Source organism: Glycine soja, chromosome 7 (assembly GCF_004193775.1).
Source record: "Glycine soja cultivar W05 chromosome 7, ASM419377v2, whole genome shotgun sequence".
Lineage (NCBI taxonomy): Eukaryota > Viridiplantae > Streptophyta > Magnoliopsida > Fabales > Fabaceae > Glycine > Glycine soja.
In genome coordinates, this window is record NC_041008.1 from 38,065,437 (window position 1) to 38,091,936 (window position 26,500).

The 26,500-nt window shown below is 33.1% G+C and overlaps 2 protein-coding genes and 1 pseudogene across 5 annotated transcripts; 2 read left to right on the top strand and 1 right to left on the bottom strand.

The window, feature by feature from the left end:
- Positions 1 to 2,090: 2,090 nt before the first annotated feature.
- LOC114419493 (vacuolar protein sorting-associated protein 28 homolog 2) lies at positions 2,091 to 3,779 on the bottom strand. Its single transcript, XM_028385168.1, has 2 exons — positions 3,645 to 3,779; positions 2,091 to 3,039 (listed from the first exon to the last, which is right to left on the bottom strand). The coding sequence occupies exon 2, from the start codon at positions 2,945 to 2,947 to the stop codon at positions 2,309 to 2,311; it is 639 nt and encodes a 212-aa protein (XP_028240969.1). The 5' UTR covers positions 2,948 to 3,039; positions 3,645 to 3,779; the 3' UTR covers positions 2,091 to 2,308.
- A 6,912-nt stretch (positions 3,780 to 10,691) lies between these two features.
- On the top strand, positions 10,692 to 13,309 carry LOC114419495 (annotated as a pseudogene).
- A 567-nt stretch (positions 13,310 to 13,876) lies between these two features.
- LOC114419494 (internal alternative NAD(P)H-ubiquinone oxidoreductase A2, mitochondrial-like) lies at positions 13,877 to 19,862 on the top strand. 4 transcript variants are annotated; one of them, XM_028385169.1, is made up of 9 exons: positions 13,877 to 13,990; positions 16,433 to 17,065; positions 17,242 to 17,455; positions 17,769 to 17,929; positions 18,034 to 18,099; positions 18,208 to 18,371; positions 18,451 to 18,565; positions 19,128 to 19,307; positions 19,533 to 19,862. In XM_028385169.1, the coding sequence occupies exons 2-9, from the start codon at positions 16,469 to 16,471 to the stop codon at positions 19,686 to 19,688; spliced, it is 1,653 nt and encodes a 550-aa protein (XP_028240970.1). In that variant the 5' UTR covers positions 13,877 to 13,990; positions 16,433 to 16,468; the 3' UTR covers positions 19,689 to 19,862. The 4 variants fall into 4 exon arrangements, with proteins under 4 accessions (XP_028240970.1, XP_028240972.1, XP_028240973.1 ...); XM_028385171.1 differs by having other exon boundaries at positions 13,881 to 13,990; positions 16,436 to 17,065; XM_028385172.1 differs by lacking the exon at positions 13,877 to 13,990 and adding an exon at positions 15,275 to 15,397.
- The last annotated feature ends 6,638 nt before the right edge of the window (positions 19,863 to 26,500 follow it).

Sequence of the window (26,500 nt, forward strand, 5' to 3'; positions counted from 1 at the left end):
TAAAAAAGGAATAAAGTGAATGATATATTATAAAATTAGAAACTAAAGTTGGAATATGCGTAGACTAAAGTAATTAATGCTTACAATTTGAAAGAGTGAATGGAAATTCAGTCAATCTGAATTCAACCTAAAAATGAATGTGTACTCAATATTCTTATTGAAAGGATCTGACCTTAATTTGGTGACAATGCCTATTGTCATTCAAGCTTCTGTGTTAGGCAGGCTTACTGAAGGTTCCATCAATGCTTGAAAGACTTCTGTATAAATGTCATACTGAATGACTGCATTTCTACCGGCTGCAGCCATATTTTCTTTGTGACATAGATCTGTGATCTGTGGCAGAGCCTCATTGTTAACTAAAATGTGTTTTCTATTATCACACTTCATGGTCATACCTTTGCTTTGATTATCAAAATTAACTGACAAGCATTTACCAACTCCTAATTCCTAAATAATTTCTTCTGTAAAATGATACTCAGCTTCAGGTCCTTAACGATAGTGTCCTTAAAATGATATACGCAATCATTCTCTTCATTTAGATACTACTACTAATTAGCCAAAAATAAATTGATTGTCACTAGCACTACTAACAGTTTTTGGTCATCACAGAGAACAATTTTTGTTAAAGTCTTAGTTTAGTAACCGTCTTCTGTTGAAAATGGACGAAAAATTATGATTTTTATGTTATAGCGGATTAACTAGTGTCATTTTTTATACCACAAGTAAAGAAAGTAACAAAGTAATCGAGTTTGTCATAGGGGTAAACAAAGTAATAACCATGAATTAACAGGTATAGGATATACCAACTCTTTTTGACTTGCAATTTTTCAAACAAATTCTAGGTAACTGTCGTTTTCCTTTTAATATTATACCATGTACCAACTCTTTTTCTTGAATCTTTTCAACACCAGAAGTTCAGAACTTGATATAAAGTCATCACTTTATCGGGTCTCATGCTGAAATACTGTGGATAATGGCTGGAATTTATGGCAGAATACTATCTTTTATACAGCCCTACCTTTCCACTCGAGCAACATTTGTACCAGTGTATCAACCATAGCTTATTATTGTCATGAAAACCTATTACTAATATAATCTTTAACTCTCTCAGCAATTAAAATAACCAATAAAAAAGAAATAAGAAGGAAATATATATGATCCTATGCTTGTCAATTAAATTAAGATGATATCAAAGCATAAGTATGGAAAACCAGTAAAAAGTTTCCAAACATTTGACTGCAGAGATCATTCAGATATTGAATGCTTGGAAAAACCATGCTACCAAAGTGCCCTGTGTTCTTGTTATTGACTGGTTTATATACAAGGTAATGGAAATGTGTGTATCTTTGGTATTGACTACAATAAAATAGAGCATCGTAGAGGGTTTTCCAGTAATTTTGTGCATCTTTAGTATCTACTATTTCATTAGGTGAGTTTAGTAAGAAAATACGTAGGTGAAAACTAGAGTGAATAGAAAAAGGAAAGAAAATAAAAAAAATAAATGCAAATAGGTGAAAATCAAGAATTTGAATGAAAATAGGTGAAAATAAGAGAAATGGGAAAAAAAACAAAACCAAGAATAAAATGATCCATTGTCAACCAATTTTAGCAATAAACACTCGATTGAAGTGTGTTAAAATCATTCATACCGGTAAATACAAAAAACCCACCACTACAAATGCACAATTTCTAGTGAACCATCACAAAATATGTCCCGGCAGCATTTCCACACATATCAGCGAGGAAATAAAGAGGTGTGGTCCCCACCTATTTCCACATAACCAAACAACCCCAACCCATTGTCTCATTTTTCACCTATTTCTTCTCCCTCTTCCCTGTTTCCCCACCATTTCTACTCTACTTGCACAACTCAGTTATAGGCTTCTGATTATATGCATATATCCTGTACACCAAAAGCTATTAATTATGTCAATTATTTGAAGGATCTACCACTCTATGTAGGAGTGGTGCTGAAACACATTTATTGGTACAAAGGACAAAGATAAACAGCTATAAACTCAATAATCAAGTTTCTGTAAGATTTCACCCTTGCTAGGTGGGCAGAGAAACTCAAACCAAACAACTGCAGGTAAGAAAACCAAAGCTGAAAGCACATTCACAATATAAAATAAAGCTTCAATGATCAGCACATAGCCATCATTTGTAAATATCCAGGATCCAGCATTAAAAATGTATGAGCTGTGACCAAATAGAAAATTCCTTTCCAATCATCAGATTAGTATCCAAAGAAAAAAAAACATGAAAAAAAAGGAAATTCTGATTTAATGTACAAGCACTGGCCACTCAGTCATGTACCAGCATTGGGCAGGGCTGCCATAAAGGAATTGTAAGAAGACTCAAGATCAAAGTGAAGCTGCCGCGCCTGTTGTTCAGTCAACTCATCAGCTGCACCCATCTTGGATAACCTCGCAATCCACTCCTTCATTTTTGTTTTCCCCTCAAAATCAGGTGGCAGGATAGTCAACTTATTGAGTGAAGCATAAAGGTCCGAGAGCAACGGGTGCACCTGATCCACAGCCACCATGTTAAGTTTCAAAGAATCCATAGAAGTAATAAAATTCTGCACGCACTCGGCCACAATAGCAGCCGAGGTGGAAGCAGAGGCAGCCACAGTCGCACGATGCTCCACCGTAGCAGGAACACCGGAAACCACAAGACGGTTAATCGCCGCTGGGCACTCCATCTTGTAAGTATCTGCAAATCGCTCAATGCTAGGCACGGTGTCTTTAAGGGTGGAAGCTAAGGTTTTGAAATGAGCTATGAGCTTCTGGCACTCTAACTCATATTCCTGGGGTGAGATTATATCTCTAACATAGGCCTTCTCAAGCCTCTCAGTGGCTTTGATAATGGCATAAAGCTCCCCAAAGTTGTCATACATTTCTCTCTCGCGCTTGTCATTCCATAGCTTAACCTCCATGGTAGTCATGGCTATAGGATTTAGGATCAGATCACACAGTGGGGATGGAGGAGGATTGGAGAAGAGAACGGGACACGCGCAAAGAGAAGGGTTCTTCTTCACTGAAGGAAAAACACAAGACCCAAAACTCAGCATGTTAACCACTGCTAATATCACAACACCACAAGGGGGATCTGACAATTGACACCATTATTTCAACACACCAAACACCAAAACGAAAACAAAACAGTGACTAAGAGACCCAACAGAAGAAAAACTCTAAAAATCTCAACTTTCTCTCAAATAAACAAGAACTAATCCAATATAGTGAACTAAACACGGGTTATACACTCTGGGGTGCAGAAAACTTGTCTCTTCATATTGAAAATTAAGGTAAAAAGCGGTTTTAACAGTAACAACAATAAATACATTAAAAGTTCTAGGTTTATGAAATTCTCCTAAAATTTCTCAGCAACCAAACAACATAAGACGACAAGAGAGCATAAACATTGATGTTAACATACAAATCAGCAGATAGGAATGAAGAAAAAAAACCATGTGAAAAATCAGCCCCAAATCATAAGCAACCCGAAATTCCAGAAAAAATTGCATAAACCAATAGCAATAGTGAAGAGAAAATAGAGAAAAAAATATAGAAATATGAATACAAAATATGGAGAAAAATAGAGAGAGAGAGAGAGAGAGAGAGAGAGAGAGAGGGGCTTACAAGAACCAGAAGACGTTGTAATCGAATGGTAGCGAGTGAGGTTCGTTGTTGTTGTTTATGGTTTGTTTGTATTAAGAAAGGAATGGCTTGCATGACATAAATCCAGTGCGGTACGGTACACGGGAGAGAGAGAAAGGGGTTGCGTGTGGGCTCCCACATATTATTATTGCTGTGCACGGCTTACGGCATCGACGTGTAGCAGTTGAAAAACAAATAACTTCATGAGCAACACAGTGCTCAAATCTCAATGCCTCCTCTTTTTCTGATTAGTAGTTAATAGTTTAATAATACAACATCTACCTCCAACCGGGTTAAAAGGGTTAATTTAATTATATGCTTTTGTCTATTTTTTTAAAAACAGAATTTTAGTACTTGTGTTGTTATATGTTGTATGTTGATTCATTAATAACTATTAGGTAGGTTCTCTTAAATTTTATCAACTTAGTTATTTTTTGTTATTATGTTATAGCATGTAACAAATAGGTAGTTTTAAGTTGGTTAGGTTTGAAATAGTATTTCTATTTCTTCTTCTTGCATAGCCTAGATCATAAGAGAGATTCTCTAATTAGAGAAAAAAAATTGCAGAGATTGAATAAAAGTGGCTGTTGTGAGTTTTGTGCAGTTTTGGTTCATTTTTCTGCATTTTGCTTATTCTTGTTCATACAAGAAACTCATTTTTTTGTAAAGTAAAATCTGATTTTGCCACAACAAATTGGTGCGGTGAACGTGGATTGATTTTGAGTTCGATTCAAGAAATGGGCTCGGCCAAGTATGAGGATGAAAAATTCACAAGGCAAAATGATTTTGGGCTATAGCGATTGAAGATGAGAGCTCTTCTTGTTCAGCAGGGTCTGGTGGAAGCACTTGATGGAGAAGCCAAACTTGAAAAGATGATGGCTGATGGGGATAAGAAAGCACTACTGCAGAAGACACACAGTGCAATTATCCTCAGTCTCGGAGACAAGGTGTTGAGGCAAGTCTCTAAGGAAACAACTGTTGCTGGGATTTGGTCAAAACTTGAAGGTTTGTACATAACCAAATCTTTAGTTAATCGTCTTTACCTAAAGCAGACTTTGTATTCATTTAAAATGCATAAAGATAGATCAGTAGGAGAACAATTGGATTTTTTTAATAAACTGATTCTAGATCTTGAAAATATCGATGTCACTATTGATGATAAGGATCAAACTTTGTTATTGTTGTGCTCTTTGCCTAAGAGTTACTCTCATTTCAAAGAGACTTTATTGTTTGGAAGAGACTTTATATCTCTTGATGAAGTGTAGGCTGCTTTGAATTCAAAGGAATTGAATGAAAGAAAGGAAAAAAAGTCCTCTACAAGTGGTGAAAGGTTGACAGCAAGAGGCAACTGACAAGACCTTCAAGAAAGATAGTAAATTTGATAAGAAGCAAAAGCCATAAAATCAGAAGAATGGTGAAGGAAACATCTTCAAAATCAGATGTTATCACTGTAAAAAGGAGTGTCATACAAGAAAAGTTTGTCCTGAAAGGCAGAAAAATGGTGGCAGTAACAATAGGAAGAAGAACTTAGGAAATGCTACAATTGTTCAAGATGATGGCTATGAATCTGCAGAGGCACTGATTGTGTCTGAAAAGAATCTAGAAACTAAATGGTTAATGGATTCAGGGTGTTCATGGCATATGACACCAAATAGATCATGGTTTGAACAATTTTCTGATCAAGTAGATGGGTTAGTACTCCTTGGAGATAACAAGCCTTGCAAAATTGAAGGAATTGGGTCTATAAGGTTCAAGTTTCATGATGGGGCTGAAAGAATTCTCACAGAGGTTAGATATGTACCTGAGTTGAAGAGAAATTTAATCTCTCTTGGTGAATTTGATAAAAGAGGGTATGTGTTCAAGGGTGAAAAAGGAATACTGAATGTAATTAAAGACTCCATGGTTGTCATGAGGGGAATTATGGAGAATGGCCTCTATTCTATAGATGGTGAAGTTGTAATTGGCTCTGCAGCCACTGCAATCGGAAGAGTTTTATCAAAAACTGAGTTATGACACATGAGGTTGGGCCATGTAAGTGAGAAGGGGTTGATTGAATTGGCAAAACAAGAGCTGCTATGTGGGGACAGAATGGAAAGATTAAAGTTTTGTGAACATTGTGTCTATGGCAAAGCCTACAGAGCCAAATTCAATGCTAGACAACAGAGAACAAAAGATACCCTTGACTATGTTCATGCTGATCTTTGGGGTCCAACCAAGACTCCCTCTCATTCTGAAGCAAGGTATTTCTTGAGCATTGTGGATGACTACTCAAGGAAGTTGTGGATCTACATTCATAAAACAAAAGATGAGGCTTTTGATAACTTCAAAAGCTGGAAAACACTTGTGGAAAACCAAACAGGCAGAAAGATCAAGAGGCTTCATACTGATAATGGTCTTGAGTTCTGTTCTGAACCTTTTAATGATTTTTGTAAAGAGAATGGCATTGCAAGGCATAGGACAGTTGTGGGCACCCCTCAACAAAATGGTTTAGCTGAAAGATTCAACGGGACCATTTTGGAGAGAATGAGATGTATGTTGCTGAGTGCAAGATTACCCTAGATTTTTTGGGTTGAAGCAGCAATGATTGTTGTATATCTCATCAACAAGTGTCATTCAACAACTCTGAATTTCAAAACCCCTAAGGAGATTTGGTCTAGCTACCCACCAAGTCTAAAACAGCTAAAGGTATTTAGCTTTGTTGCCTATGCTCACATCAAGCAAGACAAATTGGAACCTAGAGCTGTCAAGTGCATTTTTCTAGGATATCCTGAGGGAGTGAAAGGGTATAAGCTGTGGTGTTTGGATGCTGGTTTTAAGAGGTGTTTAGTGAGTCGTGATGTTGTCTTCAATGAAGCTGAAATGGCCTACAAGACTAAGCCCAGCATGGTTCAGTCCAACACTGATCAGAGTATGAAAACTGATTATGAAAAATTAAATTTTGAGGTGGAGACTGAGGATAAACATGTTGAAACACAAGCTGTTAATTGGCCTCTTGATGAAGAGAAATCTAAAGAAGAGGAACAAGAAGAAATTGACTATGTGCTGGCTCGAGATAGAACCAAAAGGGAAATCAAACAACCTAAGAGGTATGGATATGCTGGTCTAATAGCATTTGCTCTGGTAGCTACCAGTGAAGTTTTGGAGGAAGATCCAAAAACTGTTAAAGCTATCTTAGCTAGTAAGAAGAAAGAAAAATGGTTAAGTGCCATGAATGAAGAGATTAAGTCTCTCCATGACAACCATACATGGGAATTGATTAAAAAAACCCTGGTTCTAGAGTGGTCAGCTGCAAATGGATCTTCAAGAAAAAGGAAGGCATCCAAGGAATTGAACCATACAAATTTAAAGCTAGACTTGTTGCTCAAGGATTCACTCAAAAGGAGGGAATTGACTTCAATGAAGTTTTCTCTCTTGTAGTGAAACACAGGTCAATCAGAATTCTTATGACTATGGTGACAGAATTTGATCTTGTGTTAGAACAAATGGATGTGAAGACAACATTTTTGTATGGGAAGCTTGATGAGGTGATATTGATGAAACAATCCAAGGGGTTTGAAGTCAAAGGTAAAGAGGATTATGTTTGCAAATTAAACAAATCCCTGTATGGTCTAAAGCAATCCCCCAGGCAGTGGAACAGGAGATTTATTGGATTTATGGCTCACATGCAGTTTCATAGAAGTCACTATGATAACTGTGTTTACTTCAAATTTCCTTCTAAAGCTGAGTTTGTGATATTGCTATTATATGTTGATGATATTTTGATAGCAAGTAACAGCAAGAGTGAGGTTGAAAAATTGAAATCTGAACTGAGCAAGGAATTTGAAATGAAGGATTTGGGGGCAGCCAAGAGAATATTAGGAATAGAAATCAAACGGGACAGAAAAAGGAAATTGTTGTATCTGTCCCAGGAATTATATCATAAAAAAGTTCTTGAAAGGTTTGGAATGTCAAATTCTAAACTTGTAACTACTCCTATGTCACAGCAGTTTAAGTTCAGTACAAGTCAAGCACCTAAGACACATGATGATATAATTTACATGGAAGGTATTCCATATGCTAATGTTGTAGGGTCACTGATGTATGCTATGGTATGTACTCACCCTGACATAGCTCATGTAGTGAGCCTAGTAAGTAGGTTCATGGCAAATTCAGGCAAAGCACATTGGCAAACCCTGAAATGGATACTCAGATATATCAAAGGATCACTTGGAAGAGTTCTGGTTTATGGTGGAGCTAGGAATAGCAGACGAACAACTGTTATTGAAGGTTTTATAGATTCTGATTATGTTGGCTGTTTAGATTCAAGGAAATCCCTCACAGGATTTGTGTTCACTGCTTTTAGCACTGCAATTAGTTAGAAAGCTAGCCTTTAAAAGGTAATGGCTTTATCAACCACTGAAGCTGAGTATATTGCTCTTACAAAAGTTGTGAAAGAATCTTTGTGGCTTGAAGGCATTGCAAAGGAGTTGAAGATACATAATGAAGTGATCACAATACACTGTGACAGCCAAAGTGCCATTGATTTATCCAGAAATTTTGTGCATCATGAGAGGACAAAGCACATTGATATTAAGCTGCATTTTGTCAGAGAAGTTATTGGTCAAGGATAAGTTATAGTCAAGAAGATTTCAACTGATCACGAAGGCTCTTCCAAGCAGCAAGTTTTTCCATTGTTTGGACTTAATTCAGCTGAAGGGTGATTAAATCATGTTTCTGCAGCGACCACTGTTTTTTTTTTAATGTTTTGTTATTGAACCAAGGTGGAGAATTGTTGTATGTTGGTTCATTAACAATCATTAGTTAGATTCTTTTAGACTTTACCAACTTAGTTATTTTCTGTTATCTTGTTATAGAATGTAACGGTTAGATAGTTTTAAGTTGGTTAGGTTGATTAGACTTGAAATAGTGTTTCTATTTCTTCTTCTTGCATAGCCTAGATCATAAGAGAGATTCTGTAACCAAAGAAAAAAATACTGCAGAGATTGAATAAAAGTGATTACTGTGAGTTTTGTGCAGTTTTAGTTCATTTTTTTGCATTTTACTTATTCTTGTTCATACAAGAAACTCATTCTTTTGTGAAATAAAATCTGATCTTGACACAAAATTATATTTTTCTTCTATTAATAATTTTAGTCTCAAAATATAACATCTATGTTGGTGACAGTTTCAGTACTTGTTATTTAATCAAAGAATCTAACGAAACATTAAAAAATCTTACAGGCACATGATATATTTGTGTAACTGTTTGAGTTTGCGAACATTTGCTAGCAAAAAATCCAGCCCCTTTCATTTAGTTTGTATCTTTGCAATGGATAGTTGGATTCATCTTGAAATTTGTGCGACTATGAGTTCAACGTACAATTAAACATAAATATTGTTATATGTAATTTGTTTGTGATAAATAATATTTTTAGTCCTTCCTTTAAAAAATAATATAATTACCTAAAATATAATTTTTTTTGTTCGGTATTTGACTATTGGACATATTCTTGTTGGAACACGTTATTGAACATCCCCATGAAATCACCAATTTTCTCTTTTCAAATTTTCAACCTAACCGGACCTAACTATTGCAACTAAATTATTATTTTTTGACATTATAGTTATACATTAATTTTGTACTTTTTTTATACATTAGAGAGACAAATTTGAAATAAATTAAATGTGACGAAAAATAAATTATAAAAGATTATTATACTAATATTATAACCCTTACTTTTTGTCTTGCATGTTCACATTATAGGTATCTTATACCCTACACGGCTACACTAGCATGAATCACACCTGGCTTATTTTCAATGAATAGGAATTTGGGACCTCCTTAACAAAAAAATCAACAATTCAATCGTAGATTTCCCCCCAACACTTTGATGATTACACTATTAAGATTAATATTATTGTGCATTATTGCTTAGTGACAAGACATTGCCAACTTCATCTATTTGGATTTGTAGGTTATAATTAAGACATTAAACTCACATCATACTTTAGTGTGAGCTATTTTTTTTATGCACATGTGAGCTAATTTTTGTTCATGGTCTTCCTTTTGTGATTCACTAAACCTAGACGTTTTAGCAGCAGCATTAATATTAAAAAAAAACACTATTTTTTTATATATCTAAAAAGATTGTCAATCTCTGTCTTCTTCAAAAATAGACTAGAGAAGTTGCAATACAGAGAGAGAGAGACTATAGTTTTTATATTTTTGTGCAAAGTTATAAATCATGAAAATTAGAACATTCAAAGAAGTTGATAACAATGGAATAACAAGAAGATTCTTAATATTTCATATCTTTCAGGACTCTCCTTAGTTTTGTTATTAAATTTTATGGGAGTTGTGATATATTTTTTGTTTGTCTACCTATCTCAAAGTTATAATTTTATGAAATATCGTGATAATGGATTATTTAAATCACATCTTAACGAGAAAGAGTAAATGCGTGTGAATAAAAGTGATGATATCAACATATTAATACGACAAGTATATAGAATGCTTAAAAAATAATAAAATGATTTACTTGATTTAGAAAAAACTTAGCTCACAAACCATTTTTATGTTGCAAATTTTTTCCGGGCATGTTTACATTGGTTAAACAAATAATTTTGATTAGTACGCCTTAATTTTGACACAAGGTTTTGATCTTTATACGTTTTCTCAATATGTTAGTTTTTTCTTTTTTTCATATCCAATGTAGCATTCTTAAACTTAGAGGAGATAATTATAATATATGGAAGGAGATGATCCTGCCACATTTGGGGTAGATGGCCATAGATTATACTAATCAGAAAGATGAATCACCTACAATTACTTGTGGAAGTAACCCAATATTAATTGTTGTCATATATGAGTGGTGGGAGTGATCTGATTGGTTCAACATGTTCATTAAGATTAAAATCTCAATTTCAATACGTGGTTTTGTCAATTAGCATGAAAAAGTCTTAAACTTGTTCAAAGCCATTGACAAACAATTCATCACTTTTGATAAGGCATTAACAAACACCCTAATCATAAAGTTCTCTTTGACTCACTAGTGTGAAAAGTCTCTGATCACAAATGCTTCCAGATTCTGCTCAAGGTGATCTTGCTGCGGTTTGCTCTTGGGCTGATGAGGTTGGCCATACTTACCGCTATCGTTGGTGTAGCGCTTTACATTATGCTGACACGCCGGATTTCAAGTGTAACTATGAATACTTCAGTAAGTTTGTTCGGTTGTTTGGTATATTGGCCTCGATGAAATTGTCGTGTATTCAGGTCTTGTTTGGATAAACTTATCAATGACAGTTTATGAGAAGAAAATAAGAAGGTAAAATGAATTAAACTTCTTTTAAGTTAAAATTAGCTTGTGCATAAGTTAAAATCAGTTTTTGGAAAAGTTAAATGAGAGAGCTCTTAAAAAAGTTGAAGTGCATAAGTTGATTTTAACTTGTGGGAAAAATTTAATTCATTTTACTTTCTTACTTTCTTCTCCTATAAATGCTTATTGAGAAATTTTCCAAACAAGGCCTTAGACAGTTCAATGGCCACACACTTTGCAAATTACTCTGATGTGTTTTTTTCATGATTCTTGTAGGAGACTGTCATGATTCTTACAGACATAAACATAGGTGTGTTAGTGGAGCAATATACAACTATACAATGCAACTTAAATCAGCTGATGCAAGCACTTCATCTGAATTTAACTGTATGCATTCACAGAGGATATTCTTAATTTGTTTGTCACATACGAAGATAGTTCCTTTAATTTACTCTTCTGATTCTGCCTTTATCAATTACAGATAATTTGGCAGAGGCACTTATGTTCTTGTCACATTTTGTTGGGGATATTCATCAGGTTTGCTCGTCCTAGTTCCTATTTAAGATCTTATAAAAAACAGAAGTTATTATTGGTTTATAAAGTAAATATGATTTTCATATCTTTTATCCTTGATTTGCATGAGTAGCAAACTAGAGTTTGAGTTTACCTGTGGGTAGATAAGTTGGGAAATGAGAACTTGAAACTTTAAAACAAGAATTGGTGCGAATAAGTCATGATATTGTTCCCTATGTACTACGTGAAAATTACAGTTACATGGTTCAATATGTGTTTTTCTTCTCCAAACTTGTGCTATAAAGGAATTGTTTTTTATTCCCATTTTCTTTTGCAGCCCCTGCATGTTGTTTTCACTGGAGCCCTAGATGGAAACACAATAACAGTTCGTTGGTACTGAAGGAAAACAAATCTTCATTATGTAGGTGTCTAGAATCAGATTCTATGCTAGTTGGTGACATGATGCAGGCTGGTTGCCTTCTGTAACTAAATTGTATTAGGCATTTTCTCCCAGTGTTTGTGATTGACTGAGAATGTCTGTTTTTTTTTTTTTAATGGTCTTTATCAAAGATTCATAGTTTCTAAGAATTTTTTTTACCTATATTAACTCCATATGATTAATGATTATTGATTTCATATGCTATTGCTTTCTTGATTATGATTGGGAGAAACAGGTCATATGGGCAAGGAAAAGATTCAGGATCTCTATCCATTTTTAAAAACAAGGGAATGAATTTTAATTTCAATTTCAACTCTATTTCCATTTATGCTTTTGCAGTTTGCACTGATTTCTATTTCCTACACTTAGCATTTGGTGCCAAATTTAAAGAAACCTTATTGTGTTCTCACATACTGTAGGTACAAGATGCACCCACTTTTGATATTGCTTCTTATTTATGTTGTCACTAACATTTTCTACATATTTCTTTGGTTTTCATATGTTGGCCATAATGCCCATGCAATCTGTCTCTGTCAATAATGCAATAAATAGACTAAATTCAGTGATTTGGATTTTTGGTCCAGGTGTGGGATGACTTGATTATTCAGTCTGCTCTAAAAACATTCTATGATTCTGATCTTTCTATTATGATACAAGCCATTCAAAGGAATATTACAGTGAGTTTTATTTTTCCCTATTTTTTAATCCATTTATTCAAATGACAAAGATACCCAGCATAGAGAAAATGAAGTTTTTTCTTTTGTCATCATGGTTATTGCTTGCTTGGACTTGTAATATAGATATTTATAGGCCAAGAGGCTGACTGCTGATTTTTACTCACTATCTGCAGTATAATTGGCCAAATGATGTATCAATTTGGGAATATTGTGCCCACAACTACACAGCCTGTCCAAATCGGTATAAGCATGATACATTTCCTGTCCAACCTTTTTATCATTTTACTCTCTAGTTTTGTCTGATACTCTGATTGGTTTCTTAGTATTAAATTGGTTACTCTTTCCATTGCTTGGTAGTCAATATTTTTATTTGTATATAAACAGATTTATATTAATTTCTTGTGCCACATTATCATAACTTTGCTCCTTGAAAACATTGTGAATTGATAGAGTTGAAATACTTATCCTAACCAATAATGAATTCACAATACTGATTAATTAATATGTACATTTGCTTGTACATTTGGATAGCCAGGGGCTCCCTTTGTTTTGACATATTAGCATACTACTAGCAATTACAATACTTCTTACATACAACTAATATAAAGAATTTGCATCTATGATTTGATTGGTTACAATTTACAATTCAGGTATGCTTCTGAAACATTAGCTTAGCATGCAAATTTGCCTACAGAAATGCTACACCAGGAAGCACTTTGGAAGGTATTTCCTATTTTCTCATCTAAAAACATAATATTAGAGAAACTCCATAATCTTCAGCTAGAGATATCCTCTTCCTCTTGTGGGTAGTGTTGTTTTTTGTGTCTCCTTGCTTTTCTTAGCTTCAAGGGACTTTCCTTGTTTGATATGAAAAGGCCAAAGGGAATGATTCCCCTTTTGAGTGAATTGTGGTCACACCTAGATAGAAGGGTGTGTTAAAAATTCCATATGACGGATAACCATGAGAAAAAATGAGACATATTAAAGTCCTATATCGAATAAAGATAATGTCGAGATAAATGATATAAGTGGAGAACAATCCTCATCTTACAGAGTGGTTTTGTAGGATTGAGTTAAACTCAAATCTACTTTCTGACATGAATATTTAATTTTTCCTGTGTTGTGTTACTATCTACTTTAAGAGAATTATTGATCCTAATGCATCCCATTTTTTTTTCTTCTTTTGAATCCTTTTTTTTATATCAAATAATATCTAAAAGTGTGTATTTCATTTTTCTCTGTACCCGAGCATGACGACCGATGCAATGCACCAAATTATTCAACATTAGACGATTGCCACCCCTTTATTGATTAGTGAGATTAATTTTGGACCATTATAGAAGCCACCATTCTGTACCTATTGGAAGTGGTGTGAATGTGATTGGCAATGGGGCTCCTTTTGAGGTGAGAAATCTTGTTTTAACAACCTTATTAACGTGGGTCATTACCTCTTAATGGACCAATTAATACTTTCCCTTCCCCTAATATGCATTGGTTATTACTTCTCTCGTTGATAATTACTTCTTTCTAAATTATAAATTTGTTTAAATAATTTTGCTTAGACGTCATGTAAGTCAGTAAGTGGCAACACCTTTGTAAAAGAAATAATTGGTCCCTCAAGTAGTAGAATTGAAAGAGAAAGATGTGAGTATGAAGTTTACCTTCCTTGGATCCGATCTGAGGGAATTCCCGAAACTCAATTTGTAGAATGTAAGAAAAAAAAAGAAGTTTTGAAAGTAAAATAAATTTCAGAAAGTAAATTCTAGAACTTGTAACAATTACTAAAAATAATTTATAAAATTTAGTTTTCAAAAATTAAGGGCATTCTTATAAATAAATTAGAAAAGGCAGGGGATGTAGAAATAAATTTATTGTAGTGTTGTTATCTTCACTCTTCCTCTTTGTTTACACATCTTTCTTTTCAGTTTGTTTTCCAAAAATGTCTTTTTTTTTTGTAAAATACACTTACCAGTTAACATACATACTAGTTTTTTTTACCAGTGCGATACACAATAAAAAGAGAATTTGAGTGTTTTTATTTAAATTTTAATTATAAAAATGAGATTATTTTAATAACAACTACTTTAGAAGTTTTTTTTTTCTTTGCAATAATCCTTGGGCCTAAAAGCCCAATTGACGCCTGCACACATTTTGGAAAGTGATTCCGCAATAACAGGAGCTTGGGAAGATAGAGACTTGAGAGCTGAAATCGTTGCATTTGACACGGAACCTCCAAAACTATCGAAGTACTACTAGTATGTGGGGCCCAGTGAGGAATAAATCATTATCAACCGTTGATGAAAGTTCAACACCACAGATTTGTTGCACCTTCTTTGACCACTTTACTAATACACATTGAAATGGAAGTTTCTAGTAATTAATTATGGCATTATGGTCAAAGATGGAATGAGCAAAAGTCTTATTTCTCTTCATACATAACTTAACGTCGCCGTTTCATTCGCTCCCTTCCCTTTTGGAGGAATAAGGAAAAAAAAAAAAATGTGCTTGTTTCCCTTCCTAGAACCTTGGCACTTTTCTACTTGGAATTATTTATTATTTCATTTACCACTTTGTTAAAAAAATAGATTTAAGACCTTCTAGAATCTCAATTGTACCCTAATTTCTTGGGGGCACAAGTCGGCGTGCTGTGTCACATGCGAATGGGGTATTAATAAACTTTACACTACTAAGTTGCCTACACGTACCATATTTAACCCTGACAACCTAAATACGAGATTTTGCACACAACAACAAAGCGTGAAAAAAAATTCTTAAATCTTCGCCTCCAGCAACTTCATTACCAAACCAAAGGTTACTTTTCTTAAACAGCATGGATCATGAATATTCTTAGCTTTTTATTTTCATTTGCTCATGTTATATTGATTTTCTTCAAGTGTTCATCATTTTTTGGTTCTTAAGCTTAATTGCATAGTATTAAACTGATCATTATGGAAAGATGCTGCTGTTTCTGCTAATGTGTTTTTTTTTCTCTTTCTATTTCTATTTCCTTGTTCATGCTTTTCTTGTGACTTTGAGCATTGATGTTACTTTACGGGGTTGTCGCCATGACAAACCAAATTGTTGATCTTTCTATGCCTTTGTTTTGTTAGTAGGCAAGTATCAATTTGCATTGATTCGTCAATGCAAACTCTTTTTTATTTTTTTTCTCTTTATTTTCAATGCAAACTCATTTGATGAATTCAAATCTCACATGAAAAGAGTTTCAACAAATTCTTTCAATCTTAATCTCCGTCATCTGCAGGCAGTAAGAGTTTTTTTTCTAAAAGAAAAGGGTGGAATAAGCTTACAAGAGTGGAAAACCATGGTTGTCTGGCTTATGATGATCACTCACAGCATAGCCTCTAGGATCTATATGACATTCTAACTCGCTTAGTGTTTTGTTCAATAAGATCATTTTCTGCAGAAAATGTGTTTGATGGCATCATCAAAAAGTAAATCTTGACGTGTTTTTAGTGTCCATCATATTCCATATGTCTGTCAATGTCAAATTCCATGTGCCAGTTACTAGCGTAAAGAAATTAATGTAAAATCAGCAACAATTTTGGGAGTTTCTTAACTTTATGGAGCTCTTTGTAACTGCCAATGGCTGATGAGAAAGGCTACATTAACTTTTGTTTTTGTTGTCCAATATTCTTGGAATTGATGGTTGCCAACTTGTCAAACTGTGGTTTCTTTGCAACCCTCAACTCCCTTTTGTCTCTGCTCATGCTCTGAAGCACGTAATTTGTATATATAACTTGTTATTTCTTGTAAAACATTTCATCCTTCCCCTGATTGCTGTTCAAACTTGGAAACACTAAAACCTCTGAACTTTGATCTTTTCAGAAGGTTTAGGAAGTGTAGAAGACTTGTTCTCTAACAATGGCATTGGCAAGGATTGCTAGGGCCAACCTGAGAAGATCAGGAGGTGCTTTTGGCAGTTATGCTCATGAGAAGGATACGTTCAATGTAGGAGGATACACAAGCAGATGCAACATACCTTCCCATGCAAATTTTGAATCAGATGGAAAGTTTTCATATGCTCCAAGAATTAAGGAACAGAACTACATGAACTTTTCAATGAGGGGAATATCAGGAACGCCACACCATCAGTTTCCTTCTGCTAGCACACAGACGGTTATAGAGGAATCTGAGTATGAGTTTGAGAATGATCGGCAAAGATATGCTGGACTAGAGGCAACAAAGCCAGGTGAAAAGCCTAGGGTGGTTGTTCTTGGTACGGGTTGGGCTGCGTGTCGGTTCCTCAAAGGGATAGACACCAAAATTTATGATGTTGTGTGCATATCACCAAGGAATCACATGGTCTTTACTCCTTTGCTTGCTTCAACGTGTGTTGGAACCCTGGAATTCAGAACTGTTACTGAGCCTGTATCCAGAATACAGGATGCATTAGCAAGGGACCCTAACTCCTACTTCTTTCTAGCTTCTTGCACTGGCATTGACACAGGCAAACATGAAGTGAGTGAAATGATATACACCCTTTGGCCTATGTTTTCTTTACATTCTTTGGACATTCATGTAGTCATGGAATGCTCAATGTGAGATATATAAACCTATGTTTGTACCAAGTTTTTCTATAGAATGCAGAAGTTTTTCTAGTGAAATGCCTACTCATTTTTATTTCATGTCAACAGATCTATTGTGAGGCAGTTAACAATGGTGGATTGCCTCAAGAGCCTTACCAATTCAAAGTCGCTTATGACAAGCTTGTAATTGCAACAGGATCTGAGCCTTTAACTTTTGGCATCAAGGGAGTAAAGGAAAATGCTTTTTTTCTTCGTGAAGTGAACCATGCTCAAGAAATAAGGAAGAGACTTCTCCTTAATCTGATGCTTTCTGAAAACCCAGGTGGGTATTTCATATCCATCATAGTTTATTTTTAAGTATTCTCATTGGAGTTTTGCATTTTGACAGAATTTTGTAAACGGTAATGCAACACATCTATATGTCATTCACATATTCTGTTCCGTTTTCTCTTTATTTTCTCCTCTAATTCACTTTTAAGCTTTCTTTTTCTTTTAGTATTATTCTTCGGCAGGAGCCATTAAAAGTTGTTATACAGCATTATATTTTCAATTGTTTCACTTTGTTTGTATTAATAACTCTGCAGTTGTCATTTTCTTGCTAAATCCTATATGCTAAGAACGTTTTCATGTAACAGGCATATCAGAAGAAGAAAAGAAATGCCTTCTGCACTGTGTAGTTATTGGAGGTGGCCCTACAGGAGTGGAATTTAGTGGTGAATTGAGTGATTTCATCATGAGAGATGTTCATGAGCGCTATACTCATGTCAAAGATTACATTCACGTAACACTCATTGAGGTACCTAGGACCTGGCTGAATTCACTTCCATATAGGAAAGCCTATTGTGTGAGTTGAGGTTAAAATTGGTATACTTAACCATTATGATGACTTTTTATGATTAGGCAAACGAGATACTGTCATCCTTTGATGTTAGCCTACGGCAATATGCAACAAAGCACTTAACAAAGGTAAACCTTGAGTTTTGATCATATATTCTAATCTGTCTAGATTAGCAACTAGCTCATGGTTTCAACTTTCAAGTTTAAGCCTTATACATTCAATGTTTGTTGTATCAGTCCGGGGTCCGTCTTATGCGAGGTGTAGTGAAGGAGGTGCATCCCAAAAAGATAATTCTGAGTGATGGAACAGAAGTTCCTTATGGCCTCTTGGTTTGGTCCACAGGGGTTGGTGCTTCTCAGTTTGTGAAAACACTAGATCTTCCTAAATCTCAAGGTGGAAGGTATGTGTGCTGCCTAAAAATAAAAAGCATTGTTGCTCAATTGTGATCTCCATTTAATTGATGTTGTTGATTGATACAGAATTGGTGTAGATGATTGGCTGCGTGTTCCCTCGGTGGAAGATGTCTTTGCCCTTGGAGATTGTGCTGGTTTTCTTGAACACACTGGAAGACCTGTGCTTCCAGCTCTAGCTCAGGTTAGCCTTTACCTATTTCGTTTCTGCTAAATGATATCGATAAAGTGATCAAGAAAACAACCAAATAAAGTTAAACCTTTGCTGATCTATAATGTACTTGTATCCAATGAGAAAAATCCCAAAGAGGGTACAGTGGATGTACTTGCCAATTGCAGTTGACATCTATTTATGTTTACTCCCGAGCATGGAATGATATAAACCTCTTCCTGAGTGCCCTCTTGGTAGCTGCTCAGGAGGCCTACTATGGGTGTGTTTGGATACCCTTTGGAACCACGTTGAACGGAAAAATCACACTTTCCAAAGCAACTATGTTGTAGCTTTCATGTGAAAGTCTTTTGGCATTGGTTTCATCTGATTCCCCAACACACACAGAATATCTATTGCTATTTTAGTGTTAAATTGTTCATGTGGCATTGTGCACATAAAAAATAGTAATTACCAGCAACTAGGTATTCTAGTCACAATACATTTCCATAAAGTATATTCCACTCTGTGCTGAAGAAACTAGCATCAAGAGCTGTTCATGTCCCATGAACTTACCAATGTATTTGGTTTATTACAGGTTGCTGAAAGGCAGGGAAAGTTTCTTGTGGAATTGTTCAACGAAATAGGGAATCAGAATGGAGGCAAGGCTTATTCTGCAAAAGGCATGCCATTTGGAGAGCCTTTTGTGTATAGGCATCTTGGGAGTATGGCATCAGTAGGTGGCTACAAAGCACTGGTTGATCTACGACAGTCAAAGGTACAACATTGGAATGTTTCTAATTCTATCTTTAACCTTTACTAAGCTTTCAAGGTTTTTTTTTTTTTTAATTGGCAGGTAATGTTAATTTATATCTAAATGTTAGTTTTTTTATTATATAAGGAAATCAAAACCGTCATTTTTTTTAATCATATATAAGAAAAAAAAAATTAAGGAAAGCAAAAATAACAGCTTATGATTTTGTGCTACATATATGACTTTTAGGATTCAAAGGGGTTGTCACTTGCTGGTTTTGTTAGCTGGATGATATGGCGCTCTGCATATCTTACACGTGTCCTTAGCTGGAGGAACAGGTTTTACGTGGCAGTGAACTGGGCCACCACATTAGTCTTCGGCAGAGACAACAGCAGGATAGGTTGAAATTTTCATTCATTAAAGAAGCAGCAAAACCAGTCAATCTTTTTGCCTCATTATTTTGGCTAAGTTGTTGGCCGTTGCATTCTTTTAATCTTTCTATTCGCTGAGAATTTGTATAATAACAGATAAAAAAAATGAGTTGCATGGTTAAAATATTTTACGACAATTTATTCTTCATATTTTGAGCTCTCAACAGAAAAAAATGTCTTTCGGAATTCATTGTAAGGGACTTACCGATAACCTCACAATTTTTTTTACAAAGGATGGGAAGAAATTGCAAACTAAAGGTGAAAACAAGAACCCAAATGGTTGAAGGTGTTTTTATTTTTACTATAAGGCTTTTGTTTGAACAGTTAAAAGCCATGAGTTAAATCTTCTCTGGTTTCGTCTTCCTACTGTATATAAAAGTACTTTTGGGTTATTAAGCATATTGCTGTGCCTTCTTTAGGGTACGTTTAAGAAGATGAAAAGAAATAGAATGAATGAAAATAAGTAGAAAAATTAAAGAGGAAATATTAGGAGTTTAGTTGGAGAAAAATGTGAAAAGTTAAGAAAAGAAAATAAAGAAGTGAACGGAAATAATTGAGAAATAGAATGACAAGTTATTATTGGACTACTCCACACTATTTCCCTGATATCAAAGCCAACATTATTTCCATTAGCTATATTTCTACTCTCTCCATCCTATTTTCATCCAATCAAACAAACGCTCAGAGTTCATACAATTAGTTCAACAAAAAAATTTCACCCAACTTTTATGAATAATAATAAACGTCCACCTTGGGTGGAGAGATAAGAGAGATTGAGAGAAGAAAGAAATATATAGAGAAAAAAATATCAGGTGTGACATCTAATGTGATGACAATTGACAAATCGAAATAGAAAAAAAGAAAGGAGAAACGGAGTTATAAAATTATGATTAAATTAAAATTTGTGAGTAGGTTTAACTTGTCTAAGTCAACAGCATGTAGGTAATTTATTACACTAACAATACATAAAAATAAATTATTTAAATTAAAACATAAATGTTTATTGCTATAGTACATCAAAATTTAAATTTTAATTCAATTTAAGATCAATTAAGATTATGATAAACTAATGTGTCAAGATTTAATTTATCTAAAAAAGGAAAAATATCTTTATTTTTTTTTTAAAAAAAGAAGGAATGATGTCCTCTTTTTAGAACAAAAAAAAAAGAAATATCTTTTTACCAGCTTATAAGCTACTTTGACCAAAATAAACTAATGTGTCAAGATTTCAAATTCAATATTTAAATTTAAAATTAAATTAAATATTCAATGCAAAAAAAAAAATACGATTTATTAAATAAAAAAAGTAACTGCCAAAAATAATTTTTGTTTAAGTTAAAACTAAAAATTGCCCATCGAAGTACACCCGCAAATACTTCTCCAAAAATAAAAAATTAAACCCTTAAAAATCATTAATTTAATTCATGAATACAAGTGGGCAATTTTAATGTTTTATTGCTTTTAGTTTAGTAATAAAATCCTTCATTGAAATTCATAAGATTTATGTAATGATACAAGATTTTATTGTAGTTAAGATACTATGGATGGATGGTGATGGTCACAAATGAAATAGCACTATGATTTGGGGTTTCTTAGTGATTTTAGATCTTAGGAGTAGTGACAACAGAGTAAATGAGGTTTTTTTTTAAGTGGTTATTTGATGCTCATCATGATATAAGGGAATGCAATTAATTATGATGAACGTAGTCTCACTTTCATTGCCAATGCAATTGGTTACACATTGAGTTGGAGATCGGAGACTCACTGTGTTTGAATTAGTTTGTGGTAAAAATCAGAACAGATATAGAAAAAGTTTGTGGCACGATTAGCAAATTTTAGTTTCAATTGCCATAAATGGTAGTTTGGCCTAGAATTGGGGTCAAAACGTTTCTCGTGTTAGAATAAACCTTACTCGATTACAAAATAACCCTTGAGTATAATTTAGAACAATAAATTATTGGTTGGATGATATTCAGAAAGAAACTAACACAAATTATCTATATAGCATTAATCAACAAATAAACTAGTTATGAGATATGTACAATTGTTTTAGTAATTCACAAAACAAAAGGAGTTCAATCTTCAGACAGAAACTCCTCCTCCCCTTGAGTTGTTGATGATCCTTTCTTTCAGGGTCTCCAACAACAATTCCTCCATAATGATAACAAAAATTGTTGAAGAAACTTAAAAATCAAGACAAATGAACACATCGTGTAGTGATGGAGGAGAAGACGGAGGAGACTCTATGAAACAAGCCCACCACAATTCCCAACTTCACTTGGCCCCTCTTGGGAATCAAACGGCCAGCGATGTTCCTGTTGGACAAATAATTGTCGTTGATTAAATCCCTTCTTGTGATCACCACCACTCGCATACCCATCTTTGCCTTTCTTTTCTCTCTTCAGCCACCAAAATGGACACAAGCAAGCACACACACAACACAAGGCTTATCGTGGTTGTAATTCGTAGAGTTTTTTGGTCCCTTATATAGAAGCTGAAGTGAACTTTTACTTACAAAAATACCCTTCTTTTTCTAATAAATACATGTTTTTTTTTATTATTAGTATTATTTTTTTATTTGTTTCAATCCAATTAAGGTGTTCGGTGACTCTAATGCAGTTGATAACAAACACTAAATTTGTGGGTCATTCCAACACGCACTAAATTTGTAGAAAAAACTTATATTTGATCTTCATATAATATATCTTGAAAGATGAACGATAAGCTTTAAGATTTATTTAGTTTCAAAACGAGAATTAATCTTATTATAGATCAAAATGACCAAAGTTTGTAGATATATTTCAGAGTTCCATCCAAAAAATCAAACGTCCTAATTAAGTAGTTGAAAAAAAAAATTAACATGTTCATCTATGTACTCTCTTGTGGTCGTGGGTTTTGAATCATTGGCCATTTGTTGACTATCTTGACCTTCCTTTAATTGTTGCCACCTGCATGGCGTTTCTTTCTTACGTGGCGTCATGGAGCACCTCTTTTTCTTGGTTTAAATGTTTGATATTGACCCTTGAACATCGCAGTCAAACTACCCATTGCTGTATTCTATTATTCAACATGTCTACTTCACCTTGTTTGTCCAAAAATAATAATTATATATTTTCTTTTTAAAGCTTAAGTTTGATTCTCGAACTTCTATTATTCCTGCTACGTGTTTTATATAATACTTGAATAAAGAACTAAAAATATTTAATATTTTTCTTTAAATAATTTTTTGAAAGATGAGAATGTTAACATGATTTAATAAGATTTTGCTGAAGTTAAAAATAAATTGTCATCTCTTTCACACACACATATATATAATAATGTATATAAGGAATGAAGAAGAAGTACACTAACACGTACACGTACTAATTTGTCCTCTCACAAAAATACAAAACAATCATATAAAAAGGGATAAAATGAAGCAAATAATATATGTATGAAACTATTTAAGTGATACTCCCACTATATATATATATATATATATATATATATATATATAAAAGTGATGTTTTTTGTTGGAACTAAATAATTATTATATTTAATGTTATTATTCTTAATACATTTTTTATTTACATCTAATTTTATTTTTAAATGATTCATTTTTATTTATGATAATAAATTTTAATGAAAGATAATTTAAAAATAATCTAATTCTTTATTTGAGATTAGAAAAATTAAATAATTAATATCAATTAAATTTTGTAATTAATATAAAATTAATTATTTTTTATTTATATATGAGTTCAGAGAAATATAAGTGCATATATAAAAATAAATTATAAGCGTTGTTTGGTCATATTATGACAAGGTCAACAGTCAACTATTATCATTACCACGGCTTTAAATTGTATAGAACAGAGTAAAGAAAGAAGGGAAAGTCCATGGTCAACAGTAGTTAACTAGATCAAATCCTCTGGACTTTGAATGTTTAACAAAGGCCAACAACGTGTATAGGGAAAAGAAAAAGGGGCAAATAGTTAAGAAATCAGCTAGCAAACACATTCATCACTCAAGTAAGATGCAATTTTTTAAAAGTTACTACTTCAATCAGTAAATTATTTTGATTTTTTTATTTTATTTTTTAACAAATTGAAGTAATTACTATAATGTTTTAAAACATATTTTAAATATAGAAAAGATTTAATTCAATTAGTTGAGTATAGATCAATTAATTAGGTATGGTACGTGAATTATTATAAAGTATAAACTTTCTAATACTAATATTTAATTTCTACGTATAAGAAAAAATAATTTGATCAAAATATATTTTTTATTAAAATATCACAATCAGATCCTTATTTAATAAAAAATAATTTGTACTTTGTAACATCCCATCATATAGGAATAAAAAATCTTACACTAATAAAGATGAAAACTAAAATCATATTTATTTTGGTTTGGAAAATTTTCCAAGCTAACATCCAGCCAAAAAAGCAAATTAAAATCGTGACATGATCATAAAATACTCAAGAGAAAAATATTTTTCTCATAAGCTTGAAAGATATGAAATGCGATTATTTGTTGTTATGGTAGTTTATGTTCTTACTTATTTCTAATGAAGACAAATATTCAAGTTTATATGGCTAAAAAAATCTGATGTTTGGCCATCTAAAGAGAAAAATATACGACTTAATTGAAGACAGTAGATACTACTACATATAGTTACACGTCAAAATCTGTGCATTAGTTTTGTCATGATTTGAAGTTTTGAACTAGTTAGAAGAAACTAAGATTTGGTAATTTATTATTATACTATTTAATACTATATACGAAATAAAATACACACAAACTGTGCTTTTTACATAATTACAAACAACAGATAATTTTATAGTAAAATAACTTTTATAATCTTATTATAATTTAATTAATAAAAATGTTTCATATAGTTACTTTGCAATTCTACCATCTATTATTAATGTGGTGGTTGCAAGAAATTTACTCCCTCAATCTCATTATAATTATTTAGTTAGAGAAAAAATCTATTTTAAAATAATTATTATTTTAGTTTTTAATATAATATTAATTTTTTTATTTACTTATATTTTTTATAATATTAATAATGGATAATAAAATTTATAATTTTTTAAGTTATATAAAATAACCTAAAGATGAAAATTATTTTGAGACAGAATAAAGGAGTAAAAGAAAAGAAGGTGCATCTATAATTGTTGAAAGAATCTCATTAATTTAATAGTGCTTCTAAACTTGCACCAGAAGGAAATGGTTCGACTGAAAACGACAACACAATCTTGGTCCCGCATGGCGGCTATATTAAAAAAGTCCACCAGGAGGCTGCGGGTTTAGTTTAATGTCAATAAATAAATAATTTAATTTGAGGAGGTTAAGATAAGCATAAGCCTAATAGTATTCCTATTTTTATTGCATAAAAATCACGTGCAGGATACCTTCAATTAGAAAAAGGCACAAAAACGATTCTGGCATGATTTTGGAGAATCCAAGCCCCTTTTTTTAGGGGTCACTTTGTCGCTTAGCTCAATGCCCCACCAACCACTATACCCATTACATTTTATTACTCCATCCAAACGTGCATATGCAATTATGCAACCCACCTCAGCTCAATACCTTAGCACTCATGATAAGTGATAACTACTTCCTACATATCCCAACACTGATATTTTAATCTTATACTCTTTTTTTTGGGTGTTCTTGATCGATCAGAAACTAATTTTTTAAATATTATTTAAAGAGTTTATGTTTGTCTATAAATATTCTTCCGTACACACTATTCTTACCAAGTTCTATCTTGTTTGATCTCTTTAATGTTAGCTTTTAACCGTTTTGATCTCCAGTTGTTGGTTAGGTGTGGAGTACCTACAAAAAGACTTCGATGTATAGATGTTTAAGAAGTGTATGTCTAAGTTAGTAGGAATACATGTGTCGTCCTGTTTATAATGACAGTAATTATCAAATTGGTAACTGACGACGTGTATGTGACGTAGGTGATCGGTACACACTAAGAGTTTAAGAACCAAACTCTTAATTATATACTCAAGAAGAAACATAAACACTTGCCCATCATGCACACCATGTTGGTCCAATTTTATACTTGATTAGAATTATAGTTCATAATTCATGTCCTCAACTTACTTGTAAGATCTTTTAGAGGATAAACCCTTTGTTTTTTTTTTGTTTTTTTATTGAGAATTAAGTCTTGCAATTTTTTTCACAATAGTGGGATGAAGTTATGATCGTGCTAAGCTCTTCACCACTTTTAAGTTTAAAGTTTAAACTCTCAAAAGACATTATTACGAGCCCTTTTTAGTTATGAATTATAAAATGAAATATTTAAAATTAAAAAAAAATAGAAATTGAATAAAAGCAGGCTGCTAAGTGGAAAGACTGAAAGAGGATTGTAGATTTGTTGATTTGTATTCAAAGATTAATTGCGGTGCTCTGAATCTTGTAAAGGGGGGAACCCCTTGATGCAATGTACTGAAAACGTTAATATTCAAATAGATTCGTAGAATAAAAAAATACTCCTAGTACGATTATAATGACAGTTGTTAAGCTCATTGTTAATAATTATTGCCTATTATATTAAAGACAACTTGTGCATTGTCGCTTTGCTTAGCCTAGTCATACACTTAATTTTCAGCAAAGGTTATGCCCTTAATTTAATGGCCGCAGTTTGACATGACCATTCTCCGACCTCTAGAAAATCTGAAAAGGAAATATTTGTTGGATAAATAATGCTCCTTATGATTTTTTTTTAATGCTCACTATGATTTAATGGATGAAAAATAAGTCAACTAATACAAATAGTTAAAG